Source organism: Capra hircus, chromosome 8 (assembly GCF_001704415.2).
Source record: "Capra hircus breed San Clemente chromosome 8, ASM170441v1, whole genome shotgun sequence".
Lineage (NCBI taxonomy): Eukaryota > Metazoa > Chordata > Mammalia > Artiodactyla > Bovidae > Capra > Capra hircus.
The window spans coordinates 101,415,383-101,437,577 of record NC_030815.1 but is presented as its reverse complement, the minus strand read 5'-3'; the positions used below and the strand labels follow the sequence as shown (position 1 = coordinate 101,437,577).

The following is a 22,195-nucleotide window of genomic DNA, read 5'->3' as shown; positions in this document are numbered from 1 at the left end:
CGCCCACCCGGGGCAATTTCGCGGCGGTTCTGGGGCCCTCGCGGGACACTCCTACCTACTGTCCGGAGTCGGGTCCCCAACGTTTTTCCCGCTGGTACAGGGAGGTGTCCAAGCTAGGGAGCCCCGGGGCGGAGGAGCCGGAAGGCAGGCGAAGCCCGCGGGGGCGCGGGGCGGGGTGGGGGGTGGGGGTGGGGGGCGGGGTGGGGGGTGGGGGTGGGGGGCGGGGGTGGGGGGCGGCGAAGCGGGAAGCACAAGGCGCGCGCTCCCGCGAGCAAGGAGGCAGGCGGGGGCGGGGGGCGCGCGCCGGGGCGGGGCACCCGGAGGCGGGGTCTCTAGGGCGGCAGCAGGAAGAGGGCGCCCTGGAGCCGAGCCGGAGAGCGGCTGAGGGCGGGGCCCAGGGAGGGCGTCGACGCTGAGGGGCGGGGTGAGGCGAGGCGGGGACGCGCTCGGGGGGTGGGGAAGGCGGGGGCGCGGCGGTGGCGGGAGCGTCCCTTGTCTCCGCCCCTGTTTCCCACTCTCTCTCCACCTCCGACCGGCCGGAGCTCAGGAGAGGCGCCGTTTGCCGGTTCCCGGAGCCGCCCTGTTGCCGCCGCCTCCTTCCTCCGCTCGCGGTGAGCCCGTCAGTCCCCGCACTGTGCTCGCCTCCGTCTGGGCCATGGATGGGTAAGTGCTCGGCGGCGCGGCGGTCACCGGGCTGCGCTCGTCCTCTTTTCCGCAGCTCTCGGCCGGACGCGCCGGAGCTGGGAAGCCGGGCGCGGCGCCGGCGACCAGAGGAGCGGCCCCGGCAGAGCCCGACGGCGGGGCTTCCGGGTGCCTCCTTTGGGGAGCCACGCATAGCGGAGAGGCGGTCCGCCGCAGCCTCTCTTTCCCCCTCGGGGCGCCCCCCTACCCGGTCCTGCCGCCTCTGTACACCCTCGCCCCGGGAAGCGGCGGAAAGCCCGGGGCAGACCCGGGTTCCGAGGTCCGCCCTCCGCCCGAGAGTCGAGGGAGCCCGGCCCGGCCTCCCGACACTTCCTCTCAGAAAATGGTGCGCGGCGCTGGGGGAGGCGGAGGCGGCGCTCGGGGCGGGCGTCCTCCCGCTCGGGGAGTTGGTGTTTACCGGTGAGGTGGGGCGAGCGCTCGAGCTTCCCCTGGCGGGGAGACGAGTGGCCGCGGAGTGGCGGACGGCGAGGGCACGCGCCGGTAAACGTCTGGGCGGCGACCCGGTCCCGGAGCCGGGGCCCCACGCGGTCTCCGGGCTTGTGCTGGGAGCTTGTTACGATTACGGTACTCCGGGCGTCTGGACTCGGTGAACAGGGATGCGTCCCCTTACCAACCCCACCTCCGCCCCCAAGGAACTTCGTGAATTCCCTGCGCTGTATGCAGAAAAAAAAAGTGCGGTTTTCTAGGCGGTTTGAAACGCTCTAAAAGTGAATGAAATCTGTGGCCAAAGTAAAGATGTAGGATCATCGGTGTAAATATTTCTCTGGGGACTCCTTGGGTGGGACCAAACCAATATTTGAATGATTAAGAAAATGACTAGATTAGATCTTAGTGAATTAGTTGAAGATCCTAGTATATGTCTGTCGAGGTTAAAAAAAAAAAATCTCCTGCTCTCTTAGAGCCTGCAGATCCACTTACTTATTTTCATTATGCACTTGAGATTTTGGTTGGCCTGTTACTTGATTTTGATGGCAAAATTTCTGTAAACCTCTTGGTTGTAGAATATATGGAACTTGCTTGTACAGTAAAATCACGTATATGTTGCCATATAGTTGATTGTTGTGCTGTGTAAAGATCTTCCTGTGTACAAGGATCTTCGAACAATTTTTGCCTTCATTAGATTTCATGTATCCTAGTTTTATAAATCTATAAATATATTTGAATGCAGATTGCACAGTATTACAGACGTTAGACAAAGTGCAATTTTAGATTTCGCTTATTGTGATGTCCTTTAAAGTATTTTTAAGATTTAATTGAAGCTGTTTTTATTGTTTAACTGAAGCTTTTCTGAGAGCATTGTTAAAAACTCGTTTTACATCACCTTTTTTCAACTGCACTTTCTATGGGTGCAAAATGTTGCTATCTTCATTATTTCTGTGAGTATGCCAGTATTTCATTTGAGGAAGGCTGTGAAAGTGGTATTTTCATTATGTGTAGTGAATTGTCTTGACTAGTGGTTTAACGTGAGACGTGGAAGCAGGCTAGCTTTTGGTATTGGAAACTTTACAGTGTTATAAAGAGGACTCTTGGATTATGCATCTTCGCTGTTAAACTCTTGAGCAATTGTGAAGTGCACACTTACTCTTTTGGGTAGTGTTTAAGAAATTAACTTTTTCTTCCTCCTAAATGTGGTTTGAAAACTAAAAATGAGTTTATTGGTTTAAGTATATGAGGCAATAAGAAATACTGAGAGGTAAGTTCATTTGGGAGTTCAAGTAGGAGCATGCTCACAATCTAATTTTTTATCCACAGATGTCAGAGATATCACATTTAAATTTAAAACAAAACAAATTCGAGTTTCCAAAGTGTATAAGAAAAAATTTTAATCTATATCATTATTGTTTAGAACAAATTTGCATCATTAGACAAATATAAATTTGTTTACTTCTATTAAATAATGATACAGGTTATTAACAATATATAGAATTTTATTAGAGCTTTCTTTTAGAAGATATTGAGACAGACTTAATTGAAAACAGTTTCTTTTGGGTTAGAAGAGATGGATTTTTGTTTGGCAGAACTATATAGGGTTTTTTACATCTTGATGTTAAAGGATATGGTTTTTAACTCAGTGAATTTATACCTTCAGGAGGCTGATTAAATTTCTACATTTTTCCATAGCCTGAAAAAAGGTCCTTTTTCATTATTTTGGACAGTTAAGAAACCAGCAAACCTCCAGTCAACATAGCTTCCTAGTTCCGCCCCAGATGCCAGCTGCCCTTGTGTGTGTGTGTGTGTGTATGTTCATTTCTTTTTGAGGTAATTTGATCACAGATATGATGCGGTAGGACTTTTTCAAAAGCAAATCTTTGACAGTTTTGATGTCTGAAGTTTGACGTTTGTAATTATTTTAGTTCTAAGGCTGTGTTAGCTATATTTTGGTGAGCCATTTGGGTGGTGGATGCAAATTTTCAAGATATTTTCTATTTCTATAAAATCCACTCACTGGTTTTGTTTCAGGTAAAACTTTAAGTATGGTTACTCATGCCAGTGATTTAAAAGAATGAACTTTGGTGATTATAAGGCTTGGCTGGATTTGTTAAATAGAGGTAAATGGATAAACCCATTTTCATTTATTGAAACAATTGTTTTTCTAAATACTGAAAAAGAATTTGATTTATTATTTGTTTCTTACATTGGCTGTTAAAGCTTTGCTTTTACACTCTGTTGGCTAGACTGTCCCATCGCTTTTCTTTGTATTAACATTTCACAACTTGTCACATTCTTATTTTTATTATTTATTATAATGCTTTTTCTTTTTTCTTTATCTTATCTCTGTCTTTTAAAAACTTGTTTCTAACTTTGTTTTCCATTTTCTCTTTTTACTTTTTCCATACAGTGTTGTTACAGATCTTATAGCAGTCGGTTTAAAGGTAGGAATCTTTTAATATCCTTCCATAAGCATTTAAAAATCTTAGTTTTGGCATTTTTTTTCCAATGGTGAAATCATCTCACCTGTTCATAAAATTACCTGTTTTTCCGTATGGTAATAATCTTTTGTCTTTATTTAGCTCCACCATTAGTATACCTGTAGGTTTTATGTATGTATAAAGAGTGGTGACAATATTATCTTGTTTCTGTAAAATGTGAACAAAAAGTTTCACTTGAACTGTCAGTGTATTTGTTTGTTTTTGTCTTGTTTTAACAGTTACATGTAACCTTGGCTCTGATTTATTTTCCTGTCATGTCCTTCCATTTATCTTCTCTTGGATACATTTCTGAGTAATAAAATAAAAATAGCAGCTAAAGTTTCTTCAGTTCCTATTATATGCAAGCTGCTTTACATATATCTCACTAATCATTAAAATGTTCATTCAAATTAGGTATTAATATTCCAATTTTAGAGATGAAAAATAGGTTCAGAAAGTTTATGTTTAAGGCATGGTGCCTCAGAGTTCAAACCCATGTCTTTGTGGTTCCAAAACCAGACTTTTTTTTTTTATTTTTACCTCACTGCCAGTAATGAGGAGGGTACTTGTCTACAAGATGAACAGCAGGAAAGCTGCATAATTAATATTTTACAATAATGAGTCTTCTAAGTTACAAGTCATTTCAGTTTTATCAAAGTCGTTTCATTTATTGGATTCTGAAATAAAAATCAAGTTCGTTAATATGAGACTTTTAAAATATAGATGGAAGTTTAAGATTTCTTTTAGCAATTTGACATTTGATATACCTGAATTGAAAATCTAGTTCTAAAGGCCACTAACAGTTCAGATGACTGTAAAAAATAGAAATAGTTCCTGTGTGCATTGCATGTATTTTATGTAAAGCTGTTCTTCTGCTTTCTGTCCATCATCTCTTGCTAACAATTTCAATACTTCTGCATTTGTATTAGATCTGATGGTGGTGCTCATATTCTTAAAAGATCTGAAGATACAAGCATACATATGGTGAACAGCGTTTTAGATTAACAATAGGTTGCTCAAGATTAGCTTAATTGGGAACTACTGCTTATACTGTCTTTTGAAGTTGAATGGTGTTAGCTTGCTTTAACAAACTTTGAATATATTTTATGAGTTGAAAATAAATGGAGAAGCCACTTTTGGTGGGATATACATTTATTTATTTATTTTTTTGGTAGATCCTTAGGTCAATTTCTCATTTGAAAGTGAATACTCATAGACTAGAAACTGCAGGCTTATATTTTGAATCCCTTTTGGTGTTTCAGTAGGGGCCTATGAAGGAAGGGATATTTAAAGTGAGCATTGCTTTGGTCTTACCAGAAATGTAATTTGTGATTCTGGAGTTCATCTGGGAAAAATGAATACATGAGACATTTAAAAAATTTACCCCTTGGGAATTGAGGAGTTACGCTTGAAGGACTGTCATGCCTGTTTTGTTGTGGGGAAAATATATATCTTGATGATAAATAAAAGAAAAATTTAAATGTAGGGCGCAAGGGACTAGATTTGAATACACAATTTGGATTTCTGGCTACCTGTGTTGCAGCAAGCATTTTGGAAAGAAAGATCAAATCCTAGTCTGAAGAAAAGATGAGCTGATTAGTTGATTCACTAGGCAGTACTGGAAATGTCTGTAAAATTATTCATTATATGAAGAACATTCTCATAAGGTTGTTCTGCTTCTTTCTTGGATCCCATCCAAGAAAGTTTAGTTACCAAGTAATAGGCCAATAAGGCTCATATTTCCTCTAAATTTTATAAACCGAAATTAGTGAATTTAAAATAATTCCTTCAAGAATGTCTGTTACTTTTTTTTTAATTTGCTCTCTGAATATGACGATATAGGAAGAGTTTTAGCCAGTGAAAGAGTGGATTTCAGGTGATGCTCCATCAGTTGCTTTCCTTGATGCAGGAAAGTAATACGGATCTTATTTTAGGGACTTGAAAATACCCTTAAATGTGAAATCCATTATCTTAGAGAAAGAAAGCTAAATTGTTTTTAGAGATTAAATGACTCACTGGAATGTGTCATGAGGGCAGGAATTTTTGATATTTCCTTCACTACTGTGTTTCCAGTGTCTGGCACGTACTAAGCTCTCAGAAATGCTTGATGAATGAGTGGATGCCAGATTCTCACACAGCCAGTTAGGTGGCAAACTTATACTGGAACCCAAGCCTCCTAGTTTTGCTGGTGTTTTCTTCTAATGGGTATATACCATGGTGAGAGAGGATTAAGTTCATTTTTTAGATTGGGATTTTCTTGAAGATGGATAAACATTTTCAGGCAGCTTACATGTGCCATGTTTGAGATTTATTTATACTAGTTGTGTACCCTGGATGTCCTTTGCAAGATAGCAATTTTTGAAGTGAAGCGAAGTGAAGTCGCTCAGTCGTGTCTGACTCTTTGCAGCCCCAAGGACTGTAACATACCAGGTTCCTCCATCCATGGAATTTTCGAGGCAAGAATACTGGAGTAGGTTGCCATTTCCTTCTCCAGGAGATCTTTCCGAACCAGGGATTGAACCTGGGTCTTCCACATTGTAGGCAGACGCTACCATCTGAGCCACCAGGGAAGCTCAGTTTTTGAGCCTTGTCTAAATTAGGCAAGGAAATTAGCTTTTGGTACTTCTCAGAAAATGCTTGTTTTATTTCCATTCATTATTTAGTATTCTGAAATGCTTTTAAAAACATCAAGAAGGGATTGCTGTTCTTAATTTTCAATTCTTTTAAATAAAGAACGAACCAGGTGGTTATGAGTGATACTGAATGTGTTTCAAAAACTTTATTATACCAGAAAAAGCATCACAATTGTGGGTAGCTATGTGTGTACCTAAGTGTATTTTAAATTTCCAGTTCATACTTTAATTATTACTAGCCAGTTTATCTTAAGTATTTCTCTATTCCTAGATAATTTTTCAGGATATTATTATAGCTGTTAAATGATTTTCTAAAATAATGATCTTGCATATCAACCATATTAGGGATTTCTATTTTAATATAATTACACGAGTGTAGAAAAACAAGTTTAGGAAGGATTATAATCAGCTTCTAATAATTATCATTGCCTGTCACCATATAGGAAAGAACAATGCATCGTATTTAATTTTTTTTTAAACCTGACTCTGAATTAGAAATTAAGCTAAATTAATTTTGAAAATTGATTTTCTGTTTGCTCCACCAGAAGTTAGCAGACTACATACAGCCTGTGGACCAAATCCAGCTTGCCACCTGTTTTTGTAAATAGTTTTAGTGGACCACAGCCATGCTCATTAGTTTGCATATTGTCTGGATACTTTGATACAATGACAGAGGGGTTATATCAGCCACCATATGACAGCAAATTCTAAAAGATTTACTTTTTGACCCTTTGGAGAAAAAAATTCATCTGCTACTTGCTGTGCTTGAACTACAGAAAATACTGAAGGCCTTTGCCAGGAATTGTTTTTTTCTTTTAAACTGAGCTGTAATTTACATAGAGTTAAATGCATGGATCTTAAGGGTACCGTGCAGTAAATTTGACAAACTTATCCCCCTGTTTCCTGTCACCCTTTTCCAGACCCAGTCAACTGGGTCAACTCTTTTGATTTCTATCACCACAGATTAATTTTGCATGTTTTGAACTTCATATAAATGGAATAAAATATTCATGCTGCGTGTATACAGTATCAGTTTCCCTGATGGCCCAGTGGTAAACAGTCCACCAGCTTATGCAGGAGACTCAGGTTCGATCCCTGGGTCGGGAAGATCCCCTGAAGAAGGAAATGGCAACCCGCTCCAGTGTTCTTGCCTAGAAAATGTCATGGACGAAGGAGCCTGGAGGGCTATAGTCCAAGGGGTCGAAGAAGAGTTGGACATGACTTAGTGCTAAAATAACGATATACAGCATAAGCTCTTTGATGTCTGGCTTTTACTCGGCAAAATGGGTTTTTAGATTATTGATATCTATGTTGTATGTATCCGTATGTTTTTCTTCCTTCTTAATGAGAGTGTTGCATTGTGTGAATATGTCATGATATTTAAAAATCCATCCTCATGTTGACAGGCATTTAGATTCTTTTCAAATTGGAGCTATTATCAATAAAGCTACTATAAACATTTGTGTCTGTCTTTGCGTAAATGTTTGTTTCATTGTACACCATGCCTCAGAGTAAAATTGGGTGTGTGTGTATTTAACTTCGTTATTTTGCAAAATGTTGCACCACTTTACACTCTGACCAGTTTTGTATTGGAGTTCAGGTTGCTTCACATCCTTGCCAACACTTTACTGTTAGCCATGCTAGTAAGTATAACTAGAACGGCTAGTAGTATCTTATTATAGTTTTAATTTCCATTGACCTGATGACTGGTAGTAGTGTGTACCCTTCCATGTGCTTGTTAGCCATTCACTTAACTTCTTTTATGAATGTTAACTTTTTTGCCCATTCCTTTAAAGTGGATTTCTTATAGACCACATACAGTTAGGTCTCTTTTGTTTTTTTTAAACCCACTCTGAACAGTGTCTTTTCATTGGTATATGTAGACCATTACCTTTCACACTTCAAGAGATGCTTAAGTGGGTTGAATTAGTAAGTATCTTGTTAATAAACTGTTTTGTATTCACTGACTTGTTCTTTGTTTTTATTTTTCCCCTTCTCATTTTTTTTTGCCTTGTCTGGTTTTAGTTGCGCATTTTATGTGATTCCTTTATCTCCTGTTAATCTCTCATAGTTTAAACCATTCTTAGTGGTTGCAGTCTGCATTTGCAACTTTAAGTCCACCTCCAAATAATACTGTACTGCTGCATGTGTAGTGCAGGTTAGCTTAAACAGCGAAAGTGAAGTCGCTCAGTCGTGTCCGAATCTTCACGACCCCGTGGACTGCAGCCTACCAGGCTCCTCCATCCATGGGGTTTTCCAGGTAAGAGTACCAGAGTGGGTTGCGATTTCCTTCTCCAGGAGATCTTCCCCACCCAGGGATCGAACCCGGGTCTCCCACATTGTAGACAGATGCTTTACCGTCTGAACCACCAGGGAAGCTTAAACAGAGCATTCCCAATTTGTCCTTCCTGTCCCTTAGGACATTGTTATCTTTCCTTTTCTAAAACAATTAGTTATTTATTCGGATCTGCATTGCTGAGTGGGGATTTCTGTAGTTGTGGTGAGTGGGGGGCTGCTCTCCAGTTGTGCTGCATGGACCTCTTGTTGCTGCAGCTTCTCTTGTTGGAAAGCAGGTTCCAGGCGTACACGCTTCAGTAGTTGTGTCTCCCGGGCTCTAGAGCAGAGGCTCAGTAGTTGTGGAGTGTGCTCTTAGTGGTCCCATGGCCTATGGGATCTTCCCGGACCAAGGGTGGAACCCATGCCTCCTGCATTGGCAAGGGGATTCTTCACCACTGGGCCATCAAAGAAGCCCTCATCTTCCATTTTACTTAATTATATGCTGTAATCACCCGGTATCTTGTTACTATTTTTACTTTAAGTAAAATCTTTCAGATAAATTAAGAATAAGAAGTATAAAATACCTTCACTAATTCCTTCTTCAGTAGTCTTCCTTTCCTTATGTAGGTCTGAGTTCTGATCTGTTTAATTTTTTTTCTTCCCAAAGACCTTTTAATATTTTTTTGCAGAGCGGGTCTACTAACAGTACATTTCCTTGGTTTTTGTGTGAGGAAGTCTTTTTCGTCTTTACTCTTCGTATAGAAATTCTAGATGGGTGTTTTTTTCTTTTTTTCCCTCCATTAACACTGCAAATATTCCACTCTTCTTTCTTCCATGGTTCTGGTGAGAAAATAACCTCTGTAATTCTTACCCTTCTCTGTTACGTAAGATGTTTTCTTCTTCTCCCCCCTCCCCCCCCCCCCCGCCCCCCGCAATATTTTCTCTTTGTTTCTGGTTTTCTGCAGTTTGAATGATACACTGAAGTGCATATTTTTTGGCATTATCCTGTTGGTGTTCTCTGAGATCCTGGTTTTGTGGTTTGGTATCTATCATTGATTATAGAAAGCTCTTAGTCATTCATTACTTTCAGATTTTCTTTTTTTCTTCACTCTCCTTTTCTTTCTGCATCACCACCCATTCTTTTTTTCTCTTTGCATTTCAGTTGGGAGGTTTCTGTTGGAATTAACCTTCAAGCTCATAATTCTTTCCTCAGCCATGTCAGTCTGTTGATGAGAATTATATAGGATAGGTATTATTTCTTTCTTAAATGTATGATAGAATTAATCAGTGTAGCTATTTGTGGATGTATTTTCTTTGTGGGAAGGTTTTTAATTATGAATTCAGTTTTAAAAATAGATATTGAGCTATTAGGTGTTTTTCTTTCTTGTGGATGTCCCACAAAATTTGGTATACTCGGTTTTAATTTTTACTTAGTATAAAGTACTTTCTACTCTTCCTGTGATTCTCTTTTTACCTATGATTATAAGTGCATGATTTAACTTCTGAATATTTGGGGGTTTAATTTCTAAATACTTGGTTTCCAGCCCAAATCTTGGAATTTCTAGTTTTTTAAAAAAAATGCTGCTTTGAGTAGAGAACATGCTCTGTACCATTTCAGCCCTTGACATTTCCTGAGATTTGTTCTGATGTCAAGCGATGGTCTGTCTTTGTGAATGTTCTATGTAGACTTGAAAAAATGTGTACTTTACTTTTGTTGGGTGTAGTGCCTCTTTATAAATGTTGGTAGGATAAACTGGTTGAAGTTGCAAGTCTTCTGTAATCTTCCTGATTTTCTTTCTATTCTGTTCATTATCAAAAGAAGAGAGGGATATTAGAATTTCCATCCACAGATGTGGTTTTCTTAAATTTCTTTCTATAGTTCTGTCCTTTTTTGCTATATATATTTTCAAGCTCAGTTACTCTGGTGGTAAAGAACCCACCTGCCAATGCAGGAGATGTAAGAGGCCTGGGTTGGGAAGATCCCCTGGAGGGAGGGCATGGAAACCCACTCCAGTATTCTTGCCGGGATAATCCCATAGACAGAGAAGCCTGGCAGGCTACAGTCCATGGGGTCACACAGATTTGGACATGACTGAAGCAAAGATGCAGTCACGTTTAGGAATGTTATATTTTCTTGATGAATTAACGTTTTGATAAATCATTTTTGGTATACATCTTTACCTAGTAATAGTTCCTGTCCCCAAATCTCCTTTGTCTTATAGTAATAAAGTCATTCTAGTCGTTCCAGTTTCTTATGATTAATATTTGTGTGGTGTATGTCTTCTTCCTGTTCCCCCTTTTTTGTCCTTTTAGTTTGTCTGTATTTAAGATAGATTAAAGGGAGGATGAACCAGAGATAGTAAGGAGCAAGATGGTAGTCTTAAATCTCCTTGAAGGATTTGTTTCCAAAAGCCTGGCTTCTCTTGCTTTCTCTGCTGGAAATGAGCTGCCTTATGGAGAGGCCCGTTTACAGACTGGATCCTGCCAGCAGTCACTGGAGCAAATGCGGAAGCAGGGCCTCCATTTCCTCTGTTGAGCCTTGAGATGATTCCAGTCGGTGAGAGACCCTGAACCAAAGAATGGAACTAAGCCATGCCTAGATTCTTGGCTCTCAGAAATTGAGTTTTAAAAAAAAATTTTTTTTTTTTTTTTTTTGAGAACTTCCGTAGCGGTCCAGTCTTTTAAATTCTGTGCTCCCAATGCAGGGGGCAAGGGTTTGCTCCCTGGTCGCAGAACTAAGATCTCACATGCCACATACCAAAAACAGAAATTAAAAATTTAAAAACCTTTAGGTTACTAGATTTTGGGATAATTTGTTAGGCATACCTGTATAACAAAACTACCAGTAGTGAATAAATATTGAAAGATGAGTAATAAAATAGCTTATTAATGTCTAATGTTTCCCTGGTGGCTCCATGGTAAAGAATCTGCCTGTAGTGCAGGAGACGCAGGTTCAGTCCCTGGGTCGGGAAGACCCCCTGAAGGAGGGCATGGCAATCCACTCCAGTATTCTTGCCTGGAGAATCCCACGGACAGAGGAGCTGGCGGGCTACAGTCCATAGGTCGGAAAGAATTGGACATGACTGAAACAACTTAAAATGCACACAGGATTATAAAAAATGCAAATACTTTTTTGGTTGTAAATCACTGTGCATATGACTTTTTTATATTACCACATTCTCTCTCTCTGATAGCTTACTGTAGTTTGTACATATGATTTTTACTTTATAAAGACTTTCTTTTTTCTTTTTGTACTTATGTGATGAATTTCATTGATATCTTTTTAAACTTCAATACAAACTTACAGAAAGGTTGCAGAGTACTAAAAAAAACCTTACCTAATCATTATCCAGGCAATTCACATTTGCACCATTGTTTTATTTTTCATTTATAGTCTTTTCTTTCTCTTTGTATATCTATATGTTACTTTCTGCAGATATCTGTATATCTCTCTATTTTCCTTTTTTATCCTTCTGAATCATCATTTGGTTAGCATGATTTTCAGCCCAGCTCTCCACTATATTGTTATTAATTTTCCCTTCTTAATCGTATGTCAGGGAGATTCCTTGCTACTTCATTGATATATTATTTTACTTTATTCTTTAACCCCTAAATACTTTAGAGTATATTATCTAGAAACAAAGACATTTGACATTACTGTAGCATAATTATCAAAATCTGGAAATTAATCTGAAGTGTTGCTTCGGTCTTTGATTCATGATATTGATATTTTAAAAGAATATAGGCATGTTATTGTGGAGGATATCTCTTACTTTGAGTTTATCTGTTTCTTTTAACTAGATTTAAGTGAATACCACTTAGTTGTTCTTAGTGTATTTTTTCAGAAGGCAAAGGATGTTGATTTGTCCTGTTACTTGTAATGTGTTAACTTTGATCACTTTAGATTGTCTTTGCCAGATTTTTCACTGTAAATTTACTGTTTCTCTCTTTGCAACTTGTTAGTATTTTGGGGAGTGATACTTTGAGGCCACACTAACATTATTTTAATTCTCAAACTTTAACGTACTAGTTTTAACATTTATTTTGATGATTCTTGCCTGAAATTGTTATTATAATGATAGCTGTAAGGTGGTGATTTTCTAATTTTACTCTTGAAATTAAGATTTCACTCACTAGCTGCTTAAAATGAACTGAGAAACTCTCATTCTTTTGCTGTTTTTGTGGAATAAATGTTTTCTTAATAGTTTAGTTGACCTCACCTGCAAAGTCATCTGGACCTGGATCAGTGGTGGGGAGTAGGGATGTCTTTGTATATTATTTCACTACCTTTAATCCTTATGGTCAATTCAGATACTTTATTCCTCTCACACTAATTTTGGGATTTGGATTTGCTCTGTTGTATTGGTTTTTTTCAGTCAGATGATTAACTCACATATTTTAAAATCTGCTGTTTCCTCATAAATGTATTTTCAACTATAAATTTATCTTTAAGTGCTAAAGGTGGATCCCACAAGTTTTCAATTTATGTTTTTCATTTTCATTATATCCAAATGTCTTTACGTTTTCCTTATTATTTCAAAATTTTTATGTATTTATTTTTAAAGTGCAGTTGAGTTACAGTGTTGTGCTTGTGATGCACAGAAAAGTGATTCAGTTACATATATATATTTACATATGTGTACATGTATCCTCATTTGTATCCACTTTTTCAGATTGTTTTCCATTATAGTTTATTACAAGGTATTGAATAGAGTTCCCTGTGCTGTACAGTAGTTTATCTGTTTTATATATAGCAGTTTGTATCTGCTTATTCCAAACTCTTAATTTATCCCTCCCTCTTTTACCTTTGATAACCATAAGTTTGTTTCCTGTGTCTCTGAATCTGTTCCTGTTTTGTGCAGAAGTTCATTTATATCATATTTGAGATTCCACATGTGATATCGTATGATGCTTCTGTTTCTCTTTCGGACTCCCTTCATTGAATATGGTAATCTGTAGGTCCGTCTGTGTTGCTGCAAATGGCATTATTTCATCCTTTTTTTAATGGCTGAGTAATACTCGTGTGTGTGTGTGTGTGTGTGTGTGTGTGTGTGTGTGTGTGTGTGTGTATATCTTGCAACTCCTTTCTCCATTCATCTGTTGATGGACATTTAGATTGTGCCCACAGCTTGGCTACTGTAAATAGTACTGCTGGGAACATTGCAGCACATGTACATGTATCATTTTGAAAAAGTTTCCATTTTAACTCCAGGATTATTTCATAGCTTTAAAAGTTTAGTTGTCAAACATTAGCTATTCTTTTTTTATCATTTCTAATTTTATTATAGAAAACATAGTATGTTCAGTATATTCCTTTGAATTGTATTGAAACTTCTTTTATGAACTAAAATGGAAATTGGCAACTGTTGTCCAAGGACTAAACAGGGCTCGCTGCCATCTGTTTTTATACATCCTTTACTAAAATGGTCTTTATACTTCAAAGTGCTTGAAAGAAATCCAATGATTAATATTTTGTAACAGGTGAAAAATAGGTAAGATTCAAATCTCAGTGTCTATAAGTAAAATTATATTGAAACACAGCCATGCTCATTCATTTTCACATTGTCTATGATTGCTTTTGTGAATTGTGACAGAGACTGTATGGCCTACGAAGTCTAAAATATCTTACTATTTGGCCCTTTACATATAAAGTTTGCCAATCTGGCACAGGGTCGGTTTTTATAAATGTTTATTCTTAGCTGGCTGTCTGGCTCTGCATTCAGTAGATCTCTTAGCTCAAGTTATTGATTGTTTTATTTGTTTTTTTCTGGTCATATTTTATGTGTTTGGTCTATTGGTTTCTAAGAGAAATAATTTAGTTTCAATTCAGCTGTTGATTTGACTTTTTTTCCTTATATTTCATCAGGGCCTTCCTCTCACTAGTTTCATTCCAGCGATTCACACATCCCTTTAAGCTTCTGCAGCTTCTCCATGGTTGATTTTGGAGATGGCCGTTAACAGTTTATGCTAACTTCAGACTTCCGACTAATTTATTGCTTAATACGGGAAGTGCATAGGACAGTGATAGTCTTGAGCTTCAGATCCACCTGTTTTATTACCTAGTACAGGAAGTACAAAGCATTATAACTTAGATATGTTATTGTGAAATTTTAGAATTCCATGGGTGAAGAGATGATTCAGAAAACTTCCAGGCAGAGGAAAAAAACAAGTCAGTTTTAAAGAAATGAATGTCAGACTGGCATCTAATACTGTATGCTAGATGAAAATGGGACTCTGTTTACAATTTTCTTAAGAAAAATAATTTTAACCCAGAATTCTTTACTGTCAAATGATTAATTACGAGGATAGAATTTTTAGACATGCATGGACCCAGAAACTTTAACTTGGTGTTTACCGTCATTTAGGTAGTTATTTAAGGTTGCAGCAAAATAATGTGAACTAAGGACACGGAAGACAGAAGTTCAGGAAAAAGTTAAGTCAACCCAGATGAAAGTGAAAACAAGGCTTAAGTTAATGACTGTTCAGAAGTCCTAGAAAGCAGTCATTCAAGATTGAAGCCAGAGAAAAGAGGGTTTTAGGTGGGAGATCTTAGGAAGAAAAATGAGAACTGTATGGCATAAGTGGTATCATGAAAAGTTTGGGGAAAATTTGATGATATAATAAAGGATAATAATGTCAGAAAAATAAAGACAGTTTTAAAATGTCATGGGAAGCAAAATGAATGAATGAATGCATAAACAAATAAAGATGTCTAACTGTGAACCAAAGTAGAATATATCGTGGTGTTAAATTGATAGAGTGTAATAAATAATCCATTTAATCTTGATTCTAAGAACAGTCTTTTCAAGTGGTTCTAAGGTTGTGACGTTAGACATATAGAGTAAAAAGCGAAGTGTTCGAGGATTATGTTTCCTTGTACATTTACATAGTAATAAAATATGAATATTGTTTCTTAATATTCAATTTTGAGTCATCCTTTGGACAGGACAGAAATGGGCAAAGCCAAGAATGCTACTGTTGGAGGGCAGAATATAACAACTATACCAGTAAAAGTAAAAATGAAGCTGATGGAGAGGGAGGGAAGGTGGGGAACAGGTTACTAGCCCCAAAAGCTTTCTTTCAAAATGGAGAATCAAGAGATAATGTCACCTGTGTTCAATTCCTGGTCAAGGGATTAAGATTCCACATGCTGTGCAGCATGGCCAAAATAAAATTTTTTAAACATTCAAAGAAAAGAATGAATGTATGTATAACTGAATCACTTTGCTGTACACCTGAAACTAACAACATTGTAAGTCAACTACACTCCAATAAAATGAAAATATTTTTAAATAATAAAAAATAAAAGAATGAGATCTAACATTTCAAAAAATATACAAAAAGAGATAATGTCAAGTTGATAAGCAATAAAGATATAAGTTTTGTATTTAAAGTTCAGAGATACTTAAAACAATAATTAAAACTAATAGAATATATTTCAAACATTGAGAGAACAGAAAAGGGAGGAATTTTAGAGATAAATTCTTAAGGTTTCATATTGGAGGTCAGTCAGTTGATTTTTCAAGTTGATAGCTTGTAAGTACTAAGATAAACATGCTGTCCAGTGTTGTGGTGGCAACCATTAGAATAAGAACTGTTTATAAAGACTGGGTTTGGGTGCTGAGATCTGCTTTTATCATATAAACTCTTTTGTAATATTTGTTCTAGTACACGTATTTGATAAAAGTAAAAATTAAATTCATAAATAAAAGAAAAGAACAGAAGTATTTCAACAGATTCAACTGTGTACTTGTGGAGAACTCTTATTCACAGTGTTGCCCCTCTTCTTGTCTTTTCCATAAAGACAACAATTTTATTAGCTTTTTCTTTACCCTTCCAGTACCTTTCTAATGCCTATATAGGGCTTCCCTGGTGGCTCAGACAGTAAAGAATCTGCCTGCAACGCAGAAGACCTGGGTTCCATCCCTGTGTCGGGAAGATCCCCTGGAGAAAGGAATGGCTACCCCTCCGGTATTCTTGCCTGGAGAATCCCATGGACAGAGGAGCCTGGTGGGCCACAGTCCATGGGGTCGCAAAGAGTCGGCTAAGCGACCAGCACTGTACCAGAGACAGCTATCCATATTTTTTCTTCCTCTTCTAATACATTATCAATATCAGTAATCTCAGACATGCAGATGACACCACTCTTATGGCAGAAGGTGAAGAGGAAAGTGGAGAGGAACTGAAGAGCCTCTTGATGAAGGTGAAAGGGGAGAGTGAAAAAGGTGGCTTAAAACTTCAAAAAAACTAAGACATTCAAAAAACATTCAAAAAAACTAAGATCATGGCATTCAGTCACATCACTTGATGGCAAATAGCTGGGGAAACAATGGAAACAGTGACACACTTTATTTCATTATTTTTCTTTCTTTCCTAAACTTTGCTTATCTATTGTAGTTTTAATCTAATTATACAGAAGGAAAAACCTGTGGTGTTTACTATAAGCTAATACCTTAGAGCAAACCTAATACCTAATAAAAAAAGGTAGTTCTAGTATCATGGAAAATAATGAGTTTTTTTGATAGCTTCTTTATGATCATAGTACCTTGATAGACTAAAATAAATATCTTATTCTTGAATTTCACATGCATTTAAGTATGATCTGAAATGTAACCATGAGCTAATTAATGGTTTATTTTCAGAATCTTCCTTACCTGTTATTTTATTAGCTGATTCGCAGTTGTGTGGATTGCCTTTTGTCATATTAATAATCTCACTTTAATGCTAAACAGAACCACTTCCCATCAAATTGATAATAAAACACTGTATTTGTGGTCCTTAATTGCAGTATTCCTTTGCTTTGTTGGCCCTGTGTATTTAATTATTCTTCAGCAGGAGAGAGCTTCAATAATTGATACTTGAGGCAGTGAAGCTAATTGGTGTGTTGACTTAACCAGAAGGCTAACAAGTCCACAGAACGACTGTTGCACTTTTATAAATTTACTGTGTGTTTCTAAGGAGACTGTTGAGCAAATATTGTTTCTGCTCCACCCCCACCCCATGATGTCTTCATTATTTGATTTGTTAAAGCCTTTTTGTTTAATGATAATTTGTTTACCTGTGGTACAGTCTTTTTTTCTTTCACTTTTTAACTTTTTTTTAACAGTTTTCTTCTGTTGATCATCTACAGCCACTCATCCAAATAAGCTTTCCATCATTTATTTAGAGTCTTCATTCTGCTTATCTTCCATTCATCTCGTAAACTATAATTTCTTACCATAGCTGGCACAGAGTGCTGTGCTCAGTCGCTCAGTCGTTTCCGACTCTTTGCGGCTCCATAGACTGTAGCCCACCAGGCTCCTCTGACCATGGGGATTCTCCAGGCAAGAAGACTGGAGTAGATTGCCATGCCCTCCTCCAGAGGCAACTTCCCAACCCAGGGATCAAACCCAGGTCTCCCGCATTGCAGGGCAAATTCTTTACTGTCTGAGCCACCAGAGAAGCTCCAGCAGAGGGTCAGGTGGAGCAAAATATGCCACCCTAAAATAGGCCACTTTGGTGTGTTGATTATTTTGAATTAAAGTTACTTAAGAAACAGATGATGCAAGCACACTGACCCTGCTTTGTCTCCCTGAAAGCAGGAAATAAATCTTCCAAGTGAAAGTATCCTCCTTACATTAGTACAAGGAGGGTAGAAGTCATCTTTATCGCCAGAGATAGGAAATTCAAGGCAGAGAAGGCTGATTAAGCCCCAGGCCATTTGTTTTGTCAGATCTCCACAAATAATTGTTTTCTTTGTCTAAAAGACATAAAAACTGCGTGCTTTGGTCACTTCTTGAAGTCTCATATCTTCATGAGTTCCTGTATGTATGAAATTAAATTTTGTTTTTCTCCTGTTAATCTGTCTCGTGTCAGTTTAATTTTTAGACCAGTCAAAGAACCTAGAAGAGAAGAAGGCAAACGTTTTCCTCCCTTACAAGACACTCAGTTTTACCTAGGTCTGCAATGCTCTTCCTTGACTATAATGGAAAATTAGTTTTCAGACACTTAGGATATAAATATTAAGCATAATTTTCATAAATACTTTTTGTTTTTTGTGAAGTAGTCTGTTAAGTACAGGCAGTGATTCCCGCCCCCCAACCCCCACCCCAGGAGAAAGAATTGATGTCAAGGAAAGAATAGTTTAGTGAACTGATTGTGTTTTTGTCACTGTTTACAAGGTTACAAAGTAATATGACTCGGGATTTGAGCTTTATAATGTTTTAAAACCTTTATTTTCTATGATTTGAAAATGAATATTTGGGAGCAAAAAGGCTTAGCTAGTAAATTTTGATTATCAGAATATTTTTTATGACTGCATTTTCAAATGTAAGCTCTTTTTGCTATCTTTGTCTTTTATCACATCCTGAAATTATTAGGGTCAAAAGTTATCAGTTTTTTAAAGTGTCAAAATTATTTGAGATATGCATTGTTTATTCTGTAAAATTAATGATAACCCCATCCCTGCTATTTCCAAGTATAAAACTTTAGGATCAAGTATTTTAATTTTTCTTATTGTATAATAAGACATAAAAACAGGCATTCCAGCATTTCACTGGATCCTATAGGGTTTGCTTTACTTATGCATTATTTTAGGCTACTCTTTTAAAAAATTCTTCTTGTTACTATTGGAAGATCTAGTAGAATTATCAAACCTAAATGCTTTTATTTTGAAGACTGTAATGTTCACCATTTCCTTGTTATAGTTTATATTTTGTGTAGAAACATGAGATATAACAGTTAATGTTGCATTAATTTACTTAATATGCCATATAAATTTATCTTTTTAAAAAATATTTGACTAGTAGATCACAGTTTTGGACTAAATTTTTCTTTTACAGTTACAAATCTCAATGGTGATTTAGAGGTGAAGAATAAAGTTTTAAAAAATCCTTTAATGAATAGTTATATTTGCTCTATTGATTCATCATTTATCCATGAGAAGAATTAGGCCAACAGTCAAGTTAGGGAACAGGCTTCCCTGGTGGCTCAAATGGTATAGAATCTGCCTGCAATGCGGGAGACCCAGGTTTGATTCCTGGGTCAGAAAGATCCCCTGGAGAAGGAAATGGCAGCCCACTCCAGTGTTCTTGCCTGGATGTAGACAGAGGAGCCTGGTGCACTGCAGTCCATGGGGTCACAGACATGACTCAGACATGATTTAGCGACTAAACTACAAAACAGCAATTCTGTGTAGCGCAAACAACTCTGTGTTAAGCATACTTGTTTGCTCTGGAGGCTAATCTTAAAATTTATTCTCCAGCCATCCCTCTAACACTGTCTGGTGACTCAAAGACCCTCAGGTTTAAAAAAAAAAAAAAAAAAGACACTTTCTCAGGCATAACTTTACCAGGGGTTTAGAGATTACCTCCTAGAAGGAGAGGGCAAAAACCAGACCTCTCTTTAAACAAGGTTAGATTCTTTACTACACAGACTGTGAGCCAAACTGAGTAATATTAAAATTGTGGTGGTCATGTGCCAATTCCAGCAATATTTGAAGAACCCGTTAGAAGTAGCTCAGCTGGTAAAGAATCCACCTGCAATGCAGGAGACTGGTTTGACTCCTGGATTGGGAAAATCCACTGGAGAGGGGATAGGCTACACACAGCAGTATTCTTGGGCTTCCCTTGTGGCTCAGCTGGTAAGGAATCCGCCTGCAGTGCAGGAGACCTGGCTTCGATCCCTGGGTTGGGAAGATCCTCTGGAGAAGGGAATGGCTACCCATTCCAGTATTCTGGCCTGGAGAATTCAGGCCATGGGGTTGCAAAGATTCAGACACAACTGACCGACTTTCACTTTTACTGTAGAAGCAAAAATGCATCTTAGTAGTCACTTGTAGTGTATCAGTAACTTGAAGTTACTATATATTGTTAAGTAGAAGCTTGAGGTTTCTTGCAGTTTTACCTTCACTCAAAAAGAAAAGATTGTCTCTTTTGCTTCTGAATATTTATTCTATGGATAGAATATAAAATATAGAAAATAACTGTATTCTAAATGCAGCATAATTTTGGGGGTCAATAAGTTACATGTGATGCTAATATTGAGTAGTAGGGAAATGGTAGGCAATTATAGAATTTAAGAATTCATTAAATAATTATGATGGAGACTAACAGTGACAAAAGCTTATCAGTTAAAAATTTTACAGAGGAACATAGAGTCATATTATAACTTTGTACAGTGTGTATTAGGATAACACAACTATGAAAATGATCTAGCTAATTAACATCTATATATTTTCCTGATATAATTGGATAAGTATGCAAAAATGTTTAAATGAAGATGGTTATAGTGAAAAATTTGACCTGTTTTTTTCCTAAACAGATATCATCAATGTGCTGAAGGAAAGTTCTAATGCCACATTGTTTATTCTTCTTATGTCCTACTCTTGCCATCCCATGGACTGCAGCCCACCAGGCTCCTCTGTCCATGGGATTTTCCAGGCAAGATTACTGGAGTGGTTGGCCATTTCCTTTTCTGGGGAATCTTCCTGACCCAGGGATTGAACCTGGGTCTCCTGCACTTCAGGCAGGTTCTTTACCAACTGAGCTACCAGGGAAGCCCCTCTTATTCTCAAAGGTTAATTACAAATGGAACTTTATTAAATCTCTTTTGCAGTCCTTTCCATTTTGATTTTGTCAAAATCCAGTCTTTTATCAATTTATCTGACAGAGGGAATTTGCTTTTTGTTGGTATCAAAAATTTGGATTTCTTTTTAAAACTTTAGAAAGTTTCCTTTATTGAAAGAATATTTTTACCTTTAAGGGATTGCTATTCACTACTAATTACATTGTGTATGTATAACTAGATCTCCTCCATGGCTCAGCGGTAAAGAATCCGCCTGCCAAGCAGGAGACATGGGTTTGATTCCTGGGTCGGGAGGATCAGGAAATTCTCTTCTGCTGTTGGGGGCCAGGTTTCAATCTCTGGTCACAAGTGTGACGTGTGACCAAAAACATTGACCGAGAGCTGAACAAATGACCATTTGAAATAGGTTGATTTTAAATTTATACATGTTGCTTATTGTCATTCCTATATATAAATGTTTTAATCTTGGTAATAGACCTCATGATTACAATGAAAAGGCTAGTCCCACTCACTCACCTTTTAGCTTTGATAATTCAACTTTGAAATTGGTCAAGCTCTTACCTGAAAAAAAGTCTTAAATTACTTAAAAGAGTAGTTATTTAAGAAATAATACACAGTAAAGACCATTTAAGGAATTATGGATGAAAAATCACTTATTTAAAGGATTTGGCCAATATAGAAATAAATTATATCTTTTTGTTCAACTTTTAAGAATATATGTATATAATATATATATCATGAAAAAGTATATATATATTTATATATATGTATGAAAAAGTCAGGGAGTGCTGCACAAATTATTCACATGCAAATGCTTAAAAACATACTACAAAAACTTAACATGCTTAATATACCAATTGTGTTTAAAATACACTAAAGATACTTAAAAGTATACTGCAAAAATAATAATTAGGATACAACCCCTGAATATGGTTTTTGGTACTTCAGATGTAACATCTCAGAGGGTCTGGTCAAAAAAGGTTATGGGATTAGGCTCCCAACTATGTGATGGCAGTTCTGTTTTTTATTGTTAACAACCATGTTGATGTGCCATAATTTTCCTTTACTGTTCTCTTCCAACCTTTAGATATGATTCTTGAGGTGTTCTCC

General features: G+C 37.6%; 1 protein-coding gene and 1 pseudogene across 3 annotated transcripts in view; both read left to right on the top strand.

The window, feature by feature from the left end:
• The window catches only part of LOC106501724, a 33,457-nt pseudogene continuing 11,796 nt past the window's right edge, over nucleotides 535-22,195 (top strand). Inside the window, exon 1 of the transcript XR_001918481.1 lies at nucleotides 535-663. The product of XR_001918481.1 is annotated as an immunoglobulin-binding protein 1 pseudogene (transcript). The remainder of the gene's footprint in view (nucleotides 664-22,195) is intronic.
• The window catches only part of PTBP3 (polypyrimidine tract binding protein 3), an 88,339-nt gene continuing 66,698 nt past the window's right edge, over nucleotides 555-22,195 (top strand). The window contains exons 1-2 of one of the 2 annotated variants that reach the window (XM_018052599.1): nucleotides 570-663; nucleotides 3,542-3,575. In XM_018052599.1, coding sequence (XP_017908088.1) covers nucleotides 656-663; nucleotides 3,542-3,575 — 42 coding nt within the window. In that variant the 5' untranslated portion in view covers nucleotides 570-655. Of the gene's footprint in view, nucleotides 664-3,541; nucleotides 3,576-22,195 lie in introns of both variants that reach the window. The other variant, XM_018052600.1, reaches the window with a different exon arrangement.